Source organism: Zonotrichia albicollis, chromosome 17 (genome assembly GCF_047830755.1).
Source record: "Zonotrichia albicollis isolate bZonAlb1 chromosome 17, bZonAlb1.hap1, whole genome shotgun sequence".
Lineage (NCBI taxonomy): Eukaryota > Metazoa > Chordata > Aves > Passeriformes > Passerellidae > Zonotrichia > Zonotrichia albicollis.
Window position 1 is genome coordinate 9750668 of NC_133835.1, and position 16300 is coordinate 9766967.

The following is a 16300-nucleotide window of genomic DNA, read 5'->3' on the forward strand; positions in this document are numbered from 1 at the left end:
CATTTTCTGCACCACCTTGAATGGGAAACTGGCTTTAAAAACATTAAAGAAATAGTACAGATGTGAGATTTTTATATCTCACAATATTGCAAAGAAAGATGACTCTTCATGAACCAGTATTTTTAAGATTATTTGCCCATTTTATCCTCTTTTACTGCTGTCTGCATAATTATAAGCAACCACATATTGGTGATCATAGACATAAAGAGAGATGAGCCTGGTGAGTGCTCTCTGTTGGCAGATCATAGGCCTTTGTGTGGCAAGGAAAAATCCTGACTGTCTGGCTATCTTGAAGATCTAATGTATGCAAATGCATTTCCCAGCCAGTATCCCATTTGTATTTGTTATAAATAGCATTTGAGTAATTAAACTTTTTTTTGAATTGTGGAAGATCAAGGAATGCTTCTTAACCAAGCCCTGACTGCTCCAGCTTTTTGGTATGTTAGTGTTTCTCCTGGGGGAACCCTTGTGTCAGACTGAACATTTGGAATTATAGCAAGAATAGCCTTGATCACAGAGTTATTCTGAGCAGAAAATGTGGGACTGGGATATTTTCCACAGTTATTCTTTGGTGTGAACAGGGCTGAGTCTGTGACTGCAGCTCCCAACACCGATCCCAGGCTCCATCTCGGTTCCCTCGAAGAACAGCTGCAGTTTCCAGGTGGAATTTGCTTTGAAGTTGGGAGTTTGGGACTTTCTGACCTCCGTGACTCCGTGCCACCCTCTCTAAGAATCCTGGAAGAGTGGGGAAGTCTCCTGGCTGGCACAGGCTGTGCTTCGCCATTGGCAGATGGCCCCTGGCTCTGCAGCCAGCTGGAGCCGCCCATTGCCTTCCCAGAGCGATGCTGGGGTTGGCACGGAACCAGCTCCAGGATTGATGAGCTGTTACTGGCTCCTCTTGGGTCGCCATTTCCCTCCTCCCTTCCCAGTCCCAGCTGGGTACAGCTGAGGATCTGGCCCAAAGTCTGGTTTTAGCAGTAGGCTATTTATCCTTGGTAATGGAGACTGCTTGCTTAATCCCGAGCAGAGAATGGGATGGCAGGAACGACTACACGCGTACAGATAAGCCATAAAAATTCATGGTGTAGAGCTGCAAACGTATTTTGGCTGGTGTCTGTTCAACTGGAACACGATTATCCAGATGTGATCTGCTGGTTACTGCTGGGATTCAGGCAGTTCTTCCAGCCAGCAGCCCAAGGAAGGGAACAGCTGTGGAACATACACTCTGAAAATTTCAATAGGTCTTTAACCTCCGCAGCCATTTGTTCTGCAGTGTGACATTTAAAACAATAAACTTCCAAACGCGTGGACATGAGTAGAAGAAATCCATGGCAAGAAGTTCCCCTCTGGCTGGCAGCTAATGGATTGCAATCCAATTATCCATGGGTTTATTCTTCTTTCTGCATTATGCAGAGCACATAATGAATGAGTACTGCTGGAGAAACATAGCTGAGGGCACAGGGCAGGATCTGGGATCTGAGCACATGGCTGGCATGAACTGAAGGTGACCCAGTTGTGCACAGACCTGGTTGCTAATTGGGCAGTATAAGCATGGCCAGCTGGACAAGTTTTCTTTCCCTTCCTTGTTGAGCTGCTTTTGGTGCCTGCTCAGCTCCTCTCTTCCTCCTGCAGGAGGAAGGCTGGAGTAGGACAGGGTGTAGCTCTCTTGGTCTATTAAAAAGCACATTTTGAGAAGGAATTTTATACATTTGTTGGGGAAAGGTTTACTGAGCAAATGAGTTCTTGGAAACGCTGCTCTGTTTGTGGTCTCTGTCGTGTGTTTTGGGTTGAAGAAGGGATTACTCATTTCCTCTTCTGTGATAATCTTATATACAGCCATTAAATGCACACCCACACATTCTGCATGTGCCAGGTAGAATCTCTTTCTGACTTCTTTCACTGTAGTATTTAATCCTTATTAAACATTCTAGAGGTGACCAAGAACTTTATGTTCTATTTTTAGAAGTCTCTTCATTGGCAAGAAAATGGGGAGGAAAGGTATTTCAAACATATTTTCTTTCCAGAAACATTCCAGCATCTTTTGATGGAAGCATTCTAAGTGTTGTGATTGTAGCTACCTTAAGTGTTTAAAATTCTGCTTTTACTGAACTTCCAGTGCTTCAGCATCTGGTTCCCACTTGAGTATTTGTACTTTTGTTGCCCTCAACACATCCCTCTCCCTGTAGGGATACCAGGACTCTTTCCTGTTCTCTTTAAGGAGAAGTCAGTATTTTTTTGGTGAAAGAATGTGTGTATATTCTGGGTAAAAACTTTAATGATCATGCATATAAAAAAGTGGAAGACTGACACTTCAGCTACATGAGACTCAATATTAAAGTGTTTATTTTACTTCCTCTGATTTAGGGTCAGAACACACTTCAGGAGGAGGGAAAGTTTTCCTCCTTTGATCTGTCTTGGATAAATGGTGCAAAGGAATTATGCATTAGGTTAAGAGAGTCATGCTGCCATGGATACCCAAGAACAGACTCAGCTGCTTTGGGTAGGATCAGACCCTACTCTTCATCCCACTGCTAATAAATAATAGCTCAAATTTTCTAACATTGATGAATTCAGCATCTTTTTATGTAATCTTCCAACTTGAATACATGTTCAGGACCAAAACTGTGTTTTGGAGGTAATTCTTGGCCCTACCCTTCCTGGAAAGAGCTAAAGGATGCCAGGGGGTATTTGAAATGATCCCACCAGGAATGAGGCACCAGCAGATCCCTCCTGCCCTGGCACTGCCCTTCAGGCACAGCATTCCCAGCATCTTACATGGACAGAAAAAGTGAGATCAAACCAGCTCGGTACACTGGCTGCTGGATTTTGGTCAAGTTCCTGCCCCAGCTGACGCAGAGGGAGCCCTTTACAAAACCTGACTCCTGTTTGTGGGAGCTGGAATCTTAAAAAGCTGGGTTCAGGAATGCCTGTGGTAATTTTCTTAATTAAAATCTAGTGTTCCTGAATCTTCAGAATAAGTGGTGTGGCAGTGCAGCAGGGAACCACAGCCCGTTCTGCAGAGTGAGGCTCCCTGCATCTGCTCGCTCTCCACTGCTTCAACCATGATCCCATCATTTAATTTCCTTGTATCTCCATGCTCAACATATTTTCCTTCCTCTTCACTCTTTGAACAGCCAAATCTTGATGTCTTAAGCTGGTAGGGCCCAAAATAGGCTGGGCTTGGAGAATCCCCAGCCCTGAGCCTCCCCATGGTCTGCTCATCTGCCTCTCAGGGCTGGCAGGGCTCAGCTGTCCATGTAAGGGGTTCAGGGATGAAGGCTGTCATTTATTAAAGCCACTTGGGGACTAGTGTGGGACAGGGACATTCCTGAGCTGGGGAGCTGATGACAGTGAGTCTGGAACTCTTAATTTCCATCTCAGCAAGGCAGTTTTCCCTTCCTGCCAGGAGTGGAGTGGTTTGGCAGGACTGGGGAACCTGCAGAGCTGACTCTGATGTTGTGCAGATAAATGTGAGGAACGAGCATCTTTCTGATAAATGTCTTGGCTCTTCTTGTACGGTGGAAACTTGTCTTATAGGATATTTTTATAGGATGTCTTTCACGCCCTCCCTTCCTCTGGAAACACTGGGAGGAACTTCAACACCTAATAATCTCTGTAAAAGCACCTTTACTGTCTGTGTCGTTGTTGGTGGTGATTGTGTGGCTGCCACTTTCCAACCAGTTCTGGGCAGAACTGTCAGCATCACTGCTGTGCACAGCGCTGGGAGCACAAAGGATTCTTCAATGACACAAAAAGCCAGTAATTTCCACAGAACTGCAGTAAAACGCCTCTTGTAGCTAATTATCTGCTTAGTTAACATAGTAATACATGAGTCTGTGAAAGCCTAAATAGATTAAACAGAAGTGGAAGTTTCTTGTAAAAGCCATTGATTGCTTTATGTGCTAATCACTGATAATTATTTAACAGAAGGCTTGCAGGGATGATTGTTCTGATAGCAGCTGAGAGGCTCAGACTGTGTAATTCTCTAAAGATCCATTTCCCCATCCATGTGCAAATTCTGGCATTCTTTGTAGTCTCTGTCAATAATTCCCAAATTCAGAAAAGGTGACTGATTTCTACAGCAGATCCTGGATTATCCACACATCCCAGGTCACTTTCCTGTCAGAGCATGAGGGCTTGGTGGGATTTTAGGCAGAGCCAGTCTAACTGGTGTTGTCCAGAGGGATCTGTGCTGGGTGATGCTGCTGTCCCAGGCCTCCTCTCTGTGTGAAGGCAGATGAGCATCCAGAATCCTTTAGCAGCAGCTGTTCCTTGTGGGAAGGTCATTTGTAATCCCATACTGCCATCCTTGAAATCATGGGGGAGAGTTAAATCATGAGGGATCCTTTTTTCCCCCCATTTTTCGAATTCCCAGGTGGAAAGAAGTGGGCAGGAGGGAGGGAGCCCAGCTGCTGTGGTGTGGGGCAGCTGGGAGCAGCTGCCCTGCGAGGGGCTCTGTGGTGAATCCCTGTAAAAAACACATTTGTTCCTCAACAGAAACGTGTATTTCCAGAGTGAATCCCCTGGGAATAGAGAGGAACAAGTGTTTCTGTGGGAGAGGTGACAAACTCAGTGGGGAATGCTCTCAATCAAACACATTCAAGCCAGGGATTCCCAGTGCAGCCCTTCACTGCTGGTGATGATTTAGGCTGAGGCAAGGTCTGGAGTGAAAATGCCAAGGATGAGCCAAAGTATTGGGGTTATTATATAGTAAAGAGGAATATGCAGGTTCCTCTGCATGCCCAGGGACATCAACACTGGTACCTTTTGATGCTGTCTGGGTACAGGGGGCAGAATAGCCTGGTCCATGCTCCAGGGCAGAATCCTCCCACCTAAACCATGTGTGGCTAATGCCTGTCTCACCTGAAGTGCGCTGGGTGTTTTATGAGCCTTGCTAATTGAGATATTTCAAAATAACCCTGAATCTGCAGTTTCAGTCAGTGACTGTTTGCTCTTTCTATTTGTAGCAATTTCCTGCCATAGTTATTTTATCTATGGTTAAATAAGCAATTTCAGTCCTTTTCATTGTCATGTTTTCTAGACTTCATATCATTCCCGTTGCTTTATTTTGGAGTCTCTCCAGTTATTTCACATCATTCCTTGAAATGAAGTGCTCAGAGAAGGGATGCAGTGTTTAGTTCCATTTTTGTCTGTGGGGAAAGCTGTTGCCTTTGTGATGGAGAGCAAACCCAAAAGAACTTTCCAAAGGACTGAAAGATAGCTAAGGTCCAGAGAATCACCTAAAGACCTTACCTGGAACAGAAAACAGAAGAAAAATTAAAATATTTCATTAAAACAATGAGCTAAGCTTTATTACATGCTCCTTGGGGGTGGTGTAGTTTAAAAAGAACAGTAATTCTGTGTGGTTTAAAGGACTGCAGTTGTCTGAGGCTTTATGTCCCACCTGCAGCCTGTGACCTGAAGTTCGATTTTCCATTTTGCTGCCTTTCCTGAGTATGGCCAGCTCCAGCCCTGACCCCTGTGTGTTCCTCCCATGTATTTGTAATGTTCCCTATTACCTGCAGCAACCTGCACTAATTACAGGGCAATTGCACTCCCCCAGGGCAGCAGGGTAGGTGTTTGTGCATTGCAGGCTGTAAATCAAATTTTCATTTCTTCACCTTTTCTCCTGGTCAGCTCTTTTCCTCATTTCCTTTTTACAAGGCCATGGAGAAGAGGCAGCACGCTGTGCTGTCACTGCTGCCAGGGTTTAATTGTGTGTGGCTTCATGGTGGCAACCATTGCCTGGAAAAATCCATAAAGATACCCTCAAATTCACGTTGTCAGGGAAGAACGATACAGAACTCTCTCTGAGAAGAAGGGCAAGAAATGCACATTTGAAGCAATGCAAGTTAAGCCCAACATTTTCTGCCTAAAAAGTAAGAAAATTTATAATGATTTTTTTAGCATAGAATGACTGCATTTTGCAAACTGCTTTTTTCCTCTTAAAGAAAATGCCCTTAAAAGGCTGCCTTAACATGAAAAAATATCTGTGTATTCCCTAAATGTGATAGATCAAGCAGTGCAGGAGAAAAAAAATCCACTTCAGTGTGTGCTTTGGACAGAAACTTGCAGCAATCCCCGTTTGTCAGCTTTTGTGATTTGTTATAATACACTGGGCCATGCAAGGTGCCAAATCAATGCACCACGTTCCCTATAGATGTGTTTATCCTTGGTTAACCAGGTTAAACCACTTAGCTCTTATTTCATTATCCCATTAGCAAGCCAAACCCCATGGTTTTGGGTTCCAAGCTGATGTAGTTCCATGGGCAGCCCTTGAAATTTGCCAGAATCCCCTGGACTCCAGTAATTCTAATTGCAGTTGGCACAGATCTGAAATGCAGGCAGAGATAAGCTGTTGTAAGTCTTGGAGCATTGCAGAGCAAAATGGGAAATTCTTATTATGTGAGGTTATTTGAGCAGATTTAACCATTGTAGGGCAGAGACAGTTTTAGTAGGGAGCTAAATTATGGCTCCACATGATGATGTGTGTTTCTCTATAAATCAGGACGAGATGCAAGGGTAGTTGCACGTGGGGTGTTTTGCTACAGACTCTCTTCTGATCCTCATGGGAATGATCCCTTGAGTCCTTTTAGTGTCTGATTTTCTGTGGAATTAGAGTAAAGGATTTTATCACTATAGGCTTGTCCCAGCTTTTGCCTGACTCTACAGACAAGAGCAGACCCCAGCCATTGTCCCTTATCCTTCTCCACTCCCTTCCCTGCTCTAATGACTTGTTTATATCCTCTGCTTATAGAGATTTACGCTTCAATCACATCAAGGAGATACAACCTGGAGCCTTCAGAAGACTGAAGAACCTCAACACACTGTAAGTTGCACTCCAGGGAGATCCATTTATTACTTGTGTTAGTACTGTCCCCTAACGTGGCTTAAAGGTGGCCTTGGGATTATATTTATTTCAGTCAAGTTGTGCATATCCAGCCAAAGCTTTAAAATTCCCTCTGTTCCACCCTGTGTCATGTTTCTTTTTTAAAAAAATGTGGTGTTTAATAACTTTCATTATTTACAATTAAGTTCTCTGCTTAAAAATAAAATATAATGAACTCTAGCACTGACAGAAGATGTTTGAGCAGGTATGGCCTTAGAGTAACCCATAAAAGAAGTTCTCATCTGGGATCAAGACAGTGGAGGGGTGGATTAAAATCATCTTCCTTTCCATGGTCTCCTCTAACTCATGAACCACATCAGTTGTGAGTTCCACTGAGCATCCTTCAAATGCCATCTTTCCCTTTTCCCTAGAAGAGGTGCCTACATCTCCCCTATCCAGGTAGGAATGGGGGTGGAAAGCTGCCCCTCCAGCCTTGTATCCCACTCTCACATCACTGCTCACACTGCTGCCCTAACCAGCTTCTCACTCTTCCCAAGGGAAACCCTGGGATTCTCTGCTCCTTCTGGCTGCTGCAGGGCTGAGGCCTTGGAGACAGATCTGAGAGCATCTGCACCCCACAGCCAAGGAGCTGCAAGCGCCCCAGCTCCCAGATCAGAACCAGCAGCTGTGTCAGCACTGCACTGTGCTGGATGCAGTTGGGATGTTGGGGCTCAGATCTAATTACTCCAGCTGTGACATGGTGCTAACAGCCACAGGATTTCCAGGTCCAAGCTGAAATTCCTCAGTGAGGCAGAGCAGCTCCTTTGGCAACCTGACAGATGTTCATACATCCATGATCCCAAATGGTAACAGAAATTCAGGTTGTCTTTTTCTCTCTGGCCTTGAGTATCTGAAGTCCCCGATCCTGTGAAGGTGGCAGACCTGGGCAATAAGGCATTCAGTCAATACTAAGCAGTTGTAGGAAAAATGGGATTTGGGATTACAGCAGGACTTTATTATTGAGACCTGCTGAAGTGTTATCCTTGAAAAATCAGCATTTGCCCAAGATCCTTGCAATCTGTGTGTGGGGCTGAGTGGCCAAGCCATGAGTGCAGGATGCTCAGAGTACCCTGGCTGTGGCTCAAATGGACTGGTCAAAAACTTTACTGCCACTGGTGCTGTTTATCCAGAACAGCCCAGGTTAGTCTCTCAAACAGCAGTGTGTGGTACTTAGTTGCCAAAAATAATAGAGAAGAAAGGATGCTTTGGATGGATTTCTGTCATTTGAGATAGGGTCAGATACGGCAAGAAATGAGAGAACACTATCTAGAGAGATAATAGAGTCCAAATCTGCAGGGTTTTTTCTTATCACCAAGCTCTGCTGAGGCCTCTTGATCTCCAGCCCTGCTCTTCCACCCCTGGAGCTCTCCTGAGTGAGGAAACAGAGGGTTCCAGATGATGTCAGATCAGTGTGCTGCAGGCAGATGTTTGGCAGCAGCTCCCAGGACCACCGGGCTAGCTTCAGCAGAGCCCTGGGGAAAAGGAGGATGCTGGCAGAGGTTCCACCCAACCTGCTGAGCTCTGTAAGGGTCCCAGTTCCTGCCCTGCCAGCTCCTTGGACTGGGCAGGTCTCTCACCCCTGCAGGATTTTGCTTCTGTCTTCTGACTCCTCCACTCTGTGCAGAGTAGGTACAGATAGAGCCTGGCTGAGGGGAAGGACCTGACTCTCTCTAGCACCTGTTTGTGCTCCACAAATTCCTCCAGTTCTTCTTCCTTTCTGTCTCCTGGACTGAGACCTCAAGGACAGCAAGTCATGAACAGATATTAGAGGGAATAGGCAGGAATGCACCCCTGGCATCCCTGAGCTCATGATTTGAGATGCCAGGGCAGAAAGAGCAGTTTGTTTTCACAGATGGTGGGCAGACACTCTTGCTTTCCCTAAACAGTGCCCTGTGGCCATTGTCCAAGCTGGAATACTGGACCAGGTGAAACACTGCTCCAACAAAACTGTATTTTAATATTTGGATTCTGAAAATCTACCTGATTTGCCAAGGAAACCTTTCCATTTAGATAGTACTTCTTATGCTTAGTTGTATTTCCTTATCTGGCCAGCAGATTGGAGCACTCAGTTATTCTCACACTTGTAGTAAACTCCCACAGCTGAGGAGTTTGATAACTGACTGAGAGAACATTGGACCTCACACTCCTGAAGGAAATTTCTCTCCAGGAACTTTGGTTTGCCCAATTCCCACATCAAAACTGACAAGAGCTGAAGAATTTGCTGGTGTTTCTTAGATGGTAAATTTTGCCTGAGGCCTTAGATAGCTTTTCAAGTGATAAAGAGAATAAATCCTTTAAAATCCCTGAGAGACTTCCTGGGAAAATTTTCCAGAAAATTTGAAGTGAGAAGTTTGGAAGATAAAATAGCTCAGGTTCCTCATGCAGAGCTCTGAGCTTGCAGCTTTCTGCCATTGAATTTAAATGAATCTTCCATAAGCAAATAAATGTTTTTAAAAGAGCTAATGGCAGAGGAAGAGCAACAGATTCTGGTGAAGCTTCTGTTCTCCATCTCCTTTAGGGCAGGATGGCTGTTCTGTGTCCAAGTTTGACAGTTTATAAACCACCCTGAAAAGGAAACCTTTGTAGCCTGTGTTGGATGCAGGGAGATGGGTTGAGAGCCTGACAAAGGAGGAGCCTGTGTGGATGTCCAGTGGGGCTGTTCAACAGCTCAGACCCTTCCCTCTGCTTTGTTCTGATGTGGGAGATTTGATAAATCACAGAGCACTACTTTAGCATTAAAAACAGGAGCTTTGTGTGTGGAGGAGTCACAATCACTGTGGGCACTCCTGGTGCAGCACCACAGGGAATGAATGAGCAGTTATCCTAAATCCTGCACCACTGAAAACTTCCTGTGTGCCAGTGGAGAAGTTCTCTTGGGCTGAACATCTCAGAGAGTTGTAAGATTTCCTTGTCCCCTCCTGCTGGCTCTGCTCTGTTCCCGTCTGTGCTGATGGTGCTGGGTATTTTTAAACTCTTTAATATTTCCCCTTGATACCAAAAAAAAAAAAAAAAAAAAAAAAAACAACAGGGAGAGTGAGGCAAACCCCTCTTGTATGCCATCCCCAGCTCCAGGACAGCTGTGCTGCTGCAGTTTGCCATCGCTTGCTGCATGGCTGAAGCCAGCATTAGCTCAGAGCAGGTGCTGTGGGAGAGAGAGGAAATGCTGTGAGCCCATGGTGAGGCACAGCCTCTCCCTGCTTCCCAGATTCTGCTCCTTTAGGTCATTTCTGGGTGGGGATGGCTGATGACAGCCCTGACTTCCCAGGGAGTCAGTGCTGCCCTGTCAATCCCTTTGGTTCCCTGCTGTATTTTCACAGGGTTGCTGCTCCCTGGGTCTCTCCAGCATCCCCCATAGAAGTGTCCAAGCCAGGGACAAAAGTTTCTTTACACCCCCAGTGTGTATTTTGGTATTCCTGAGGCACCCTGGAGAACAGGGACTCTGTGGAGACCACATTGCTTGTGCCTCTGCCTGGCCCTTTGCCCTGCCACTGCTCACATCATGTTTCTCTTTCTGCTCAGGTGACAGTAAAACACTTCTGGTGAGTCCTGCAGGCTTTTAGGTGCCGCTGGTGAAGAGTCTCAGAGTGAACAGAGCAGCAATGTGGAGTTTCTGTCTTTTACTCTCTAGTAACTCCTGAGAGAATGTGCTCCTGCCAGCAAGAAGGGGATGTCAGAGCCTGCCTGGATCTCAGAATAAAAGTTCCTCCCTTAAATATGGGAAATAACTATTCCAGATCATTCTGTCAACAAGGGGGAATGTGTGGTTGAACATAAAATTCAGTTTTTCTCCCCCTCTAAATACACTATGTGATGATTTCTATTAATGGTGTGAGGAAAAAAATAGCTGTTTTGTCACAATGACTGCAGCATGTGGACTGTCAAATGAAAGGAGGAAAGAGAACATGGTTTGAGTCTGAATTCTGTCCTGTCACATCATTTAATACATTCTTCAAAACAGAAAACCACTCATTTAATGGAACTTAAGCCTGTGCCTGGAAACCTAGAGAGAGGGTGGGGAAGGAGAAAGGAGAGGCAGTCACACATAAAATCTAGAGGAAACTGAATGTAAAATGTTCTCTTGGTGAATCTGGGCCAGATCTCATGGTGCTTGTATATCTCAAACATCCCAGAAGAGTTTGGCAGGAATAAAACCTGTGTGATTGAGTTCTCCTACTCATGTGGAGTCCAGTTCATGGGGCATGAAGGGGAATGCCCCATCCTATTGCCAGGAAATGTGCTTCTGGTACTTTTAATTTGGTCTGTTTTCTACAGGGTGTGGTTAAGATAATGAGGGAGATAATTATCTTCCCAGCCTCTGCCTGCCATTTATTCCCAGCAGATGTGGGTCCCAGCTTTCAGCCCTCAAAGGGCAGCAGCAATTTGGGCATTTTTCCTGTGGATGGCAGCTGGGACAATAGCCAGGCCATGGCAGGATTTGGCACACTGCTCTGCCTGGTGAATTGCAGAGGAGTCAGGGAGCAGACAGCTGTGCAGGAACCATCCAAACTCTCTCTAGGAGCCAGCTGTGCTGCCTTGTCTGTGGAATTCTCTGAAAGCAGCAGTTTGGAATAAGTGGGCTATTGTGGACTTCATCATTATCTCACTTTCCAGTGTTTTCCAGGACTTATGCTTCCATTACAATGGGGAATCCTGAGACAGGAAGCAGAGATGACTTCTTCTATGCTCTTTTTATTCTTAAATCAGGCAATGAACAAGTTTTTAAGTATCAGACGATGAGATAAGAGCCCTGTGTGCTGCTTGCCATCTGAACTTCCAGGATTCATCTTATTTGGCTGGCTCAGTGATTACACTCCCTTGAACTGTACAAAATAGCCAAGACAACAAAACAGACTGGGATAATGCTTTTAAATAGCCCCAAAACACAGCCAGACAACATGATGGAATTTGAAATCCCAGTGGAGATCAGTCCTGGTCTGAACCCTGAGCATTAAAGACAACAATGAGCAAAGGGCTGCAGACTGTGGTGCTGCATGGGGCTGTGCAGGCTGTTGGTGTGACCCTGCTCACCTGGTCAGTGCCACCTGTCCCCTGGCAGGCAAATGGCCAATGCAGGTGTGTGCCAGCTGCTCACATCCATGGCAATGTAGCTCAGAACTGGGGCCAGGGCTCTGATAACAGAGCAGTAGGTGTCTGGTCCTGCTCTGGCCAGAGATGGAAGCTGATGGGGCAGGGAGGGAAGCAGGGCTGGTGCCTGGGCTGTCTTTGTCCTGTGGGCAAATAGGCAAAAGCCCTCTCCCACACTGCCCTCAGGCAGGCACTGCCAGCCCTGGGGTGTTCAGTCATCAAATAAACTTTTGGGTAGATGCTCAGGGACTGTATTTCCACTCAGCGTAGCTGGCTGTCAAAGCAGGATGGTGTGTTCCAAGGACTTGACATCATTTTTGCATCCTTAGGAGTGAGCCCGGGCTGTTTGACCTCAGCTCTGTGTGTGGAGCTGTTGCTTCCAGCTGTGCAGGAGCTTTCCAGCCTCCTCTGCCTCAGCCCAGTCCTGGGCTGTGCAGCCTGGCAGTGGCACCCTCACCCCTGGTCCAGGCAGGATGGGCAAATCCAGGGCAATGAGGTTTTTCTCAACCCCTCACTCGTTGCCTGATGTACAAAGTTGTTTGCTCTTGAGTTTCTCACTTGCCTTTTCGGACTCTCAGTGTAATTCTCCACCTGAGAACAAGCCGGTGGAAAGCTGCATCAGCTGCCTGGAGAGAACTTGTGAAGCTGCCATCACATGTGTGTGTGCTTCTGACTTCTTCTATCACTTCTGTGATCCTTGAGGTGTTTGATTTCACCTTCATCTTTTCCCACAAGTTCTTTTTCCCACAAGTTTTTTACCCTTTCTCCCTATCTCTTTGTCTTTTCTCTCCATCCTTTACCTGCACAAACTGGTTTTGACCAGGAAAAGACCTTGGCTTGTAATGATAGAGGCTTGGCTGCTCTTTTTTTGTCCAGAAAAGCAGAAGATTGGGTTTTGCTGCTGGGAAAGTGCTGAACTGTCTTCTCACCTGCTGCCTGGTGGCAGATTATTCCTGAGGAGCAGAGCTATGGCAAACATCAGCTTGTAAAATGCACATCCAGTACATGTATTTAATGTGACCCAGTGCAGCAAGGTCTGGCTGCTTGCACAGAAATTGCTGTTTTTCCTACAACACCTGAAAAAGAAATTTTTGCAGTACAGAGTCACAGAATCCCCCTCTGCCCACAGCTCCATTTAGGAATTTTAAAAATGAGTGGTGCCTGGTGAAATCCTTGCTCTGGGCTGTTCAGCACGAAAAACTTCACCAGCTGTGAGCTTTGCCAGACCTGAACCTCAGTGAGAGCCACAGCGAGGGACCTGTGGGAGTGCAGCCACGAGGAGCAGCTCACTCTGTGTGTTAGGGAGCTATTTATAAGTGATTTATTGTGTTTTCTCAATGCTGGGCTTGGCAGGGGCTGCAGCAGAGCTCTGCAGGGCTCAGCTCTGTGGTTCCACTGCTGCACAGCGTGGCTCTCGCAGAGCTGGGCTGTTCCTGGTCACTGGCACCAGCCTTCAGCTGCACACACAGCCATGGCAACTGCACACACCAGTGTCACACAGCTCTCCAGTGCCACGTGGCCCAGAGGTTTTGGATTAAAATCTGGCACAAAGCTCCTGAGATCGAGAGAGGTTGTCTCTGAGCAGCCTCAGGAGTGAACGTTGAATTTATTTCTTATTTGTATCAGTTATCAATTACAAAGTGATTAGAGCAAAGTTATTAGCATTTTGTGGCTCCTATAACTCCACTGGGAGCTGGTGTTTTAAACTGCATTTGTACTTCTAAAAAATGGCTCTGCACTCCCCTGCTCACTTGTTGAATACAACCAGGCACCTCCAAAACCCACTGTGGTTGTACAAGAGTGGCAGCAATGATTTAATATCTTACTCCCCACTGCTTCTTTCTGCCTGTCTCCCATCCCCTCATCCCTTTCCTGGATGAATTTGTCACTTTGGGAAGAAAACTGTGTCAAAAGGTAAGGAAAATACTTTGAACACTGCAATATTGTAAGTGGCACATCTGGGTGAGGAACATTCTCACTGCCTGGGCTGGTGTGAGGACCCAAACCCTGACTTGCCAACCCCATTAAATCTTTAATTCTGTGACACCTAGGCTCAGAATTTTTCAGTGGGCATCCAAGAACAGAAAGGCCACAAATCTCACATGTGCTGATTTCACCAGCTGTGTTTTTCTTTCTTGATTTAAACAGGCTGCTGAACAACAACCAGATAAAACAAATCGTGAGAAGATCCTTTGAAGATCTGGAGAACCTGAAATACCTGTGAGTTGGTGGCTCAGTAATTTCTTGACCTCTTCAAAATCTAGCAACCCACTTTTAATATTTGCCAGTCAAGGATGTACTGTGTGTGTTTGGAGTTGAGTGTCAGAGGTATAAAACATTGCCCTTGGATCCAGGCAGCAAATTCTGCTTTGGGTTGAGGGTCATTGCTGTTTCCTGTGACTTTTTTAGAACACAACTGCTCATCAGTTCCCCTAATGCTGTTTCCTTCCTCTCCTTTTGAAAGCTACCTGTATAAAAATGAAATCCAGAGCATCCAGCAACATGCCTTCCATGGGCTGCATTCCCTGGAGCAGCTGTAAGTACAGATAAGCCTTGTTTGCATGCTGTGCTGCCAGGCTTGGAGAGCAGCAGGCACTTAGCAAGGGGTAGGATGGAGCTGCTGCTCTTTTCTCATCCAGATCACCAGACTACACTGGGTTCATTTCAAACCAGCTGTTCTGGGTATTGGTTTTGGTTAGTTAGTGCTGAGTTCTCTTCCTGCTGGTGTTCTATGTGTCTTCTCCTGCACCCAAATCTCTGGAGCATAGAAGAACCCAGCTGTGCTTCTGATGGCCTTTATTTCCAAGGACCTTATGAAGGAGGAGAGAGGGCTGGGAGCAGAATGTTCTGCTGGGTTTGTGTCTGGGGATTCTTTAAGCAGAGAGACAGATCTGGTCCTTTACTTAAATTGAGGGTGCTGATTGATTTTCTCTCTCATCCAGAGCTCTGCTGGAAATGAGTGGATGCAGTACAAACTGGGAGCTGGGGCTGCCAAGTATCCCTGGGAGCTACCAGGGTGGTGGTGCTCCCATGCTGCAAAGCATCTGGAAATTGCAGTGGGGGAAGATGAAGGATCCAAACAAACACAGTCATGACCTTCCCTTGAGCTGCGTGGCACTCTGTGCTGAGTCTGGGCTGGAGGGAGCCTCGTGTGCTCTCCTGGCAGCTGGAGTCCATCACTCCAACAGTCCCCATTTGCTCCCTTTCTGTCTAGGGCAAAACTCTGCTGTTTATACAAAGAAGTTTTGGTTTTTGACTCTTAGTGCACCACTCTCGAGGTGAGATGGGAAGACTGAGGTCTGACTCTTCTGAAGTGCCTTCCTAATCTGGGTCTGGATTTTTCTTAATTGGGACTGGTGGAGAGAGTGTGAGCTTAGATATTTGAATCACAGATATGTGGAATGGTTTGGCTTGGAAGGGATCTTGGAGCTCATTTCATTCCAATGCCCTGCCATGGGCAGGGACACCTTCCACTATCCCAGGTTGCTCCCAGCCCCATCCAACCTCTTGGACACATCCAGGGATGGGGCAGCCACAGCTTCTCTGGACACCCTCCACCCTCACAGGGAACAACTCCTTCCTAATGATTTGTTCTCCCTAAATAATTGAAATACAGGAATTGCTTGTATCATTGGAGAGCAGGGACCAAAGGTGAAACTGGTCTAATTCCCGAATTGTTCCCAGCTGCAGCATTTATAGGGCTGGAATGTGACCAAGAACTTTGCTGTAAAAGGAATAAGATCCAGCTTGTTCTCTAGGTTGACAGCACAAGAGGACAGAGTATAATTGGAAGTTTCAGGCAATCCTAGCAATAGGTGTGCCACCAAGCTTGCGTACAATGTGGTTTTTCATCAGCCAACTCAGCAAGGATGCCTGGGAGAAAATTTAGGAAGCTGAAACTGGCTCTCAGCTGAGCTTAGAGAGCTGATGCTGCCCACAGGGATATTTCAGCAGTGAGTGTTCCAGACTTGATGTCACAAATAAAACAAAAAAACCAAAACCAACAAACCCACAAAACCAACAAACAACCCGCTGAAAGTCCCATCTGTTTTCAATCAAGGCAGGCTTGACTCCAGAAGAAATAGCTTTGCTCAAATCCTACCCCATTTTCCTGTCCCCACAAGCCAGCTTTTCAAGAAAAAGTGTAACCCAAGTGATGGACAGGATCAGATGCTTTCCTCCAGGTCCAAAGCAATCTCAGCAGGCATCTGAGAGCGATTGGAGCACGTCCCTGTCCTCCCCACTGTGACCCTCCAGTGCAGAATCTGAGTCACCCTCTCTGATACTGCACCATTTATCATGAATCTTTCCATTACAAATCAAGCA

At 46.1% G+C, this 16300-nt stretch overlaps 1 protein-coding gene across 1 annotated transcript in view; it reads left to right on the plus strand.

Moving 5' to 3' along the window:
- The window catches only part of LOC102074418 (peroxidasin homolog), a 41887-nt gene that overhangs the window by 1761 nt on the left and 23826 nt on the right, over positions 1–16300 (plus strand). Inside the window, exons 2-4 of the mRNA XM_005489118.4 lie at positions 6758–6829; positions 14123–14194; positions 14439–14510. Of these exons, the coding sequence (XP_005489175.3) occupies positions 6758–6829; positions 14123–14194; positions 14439–14510 (216 nt within the window). The remainder of the gene's footprint in view (positions 1–6757; positions 6830–14122; positions 14195–14438; positions 14511–16300) is intronic.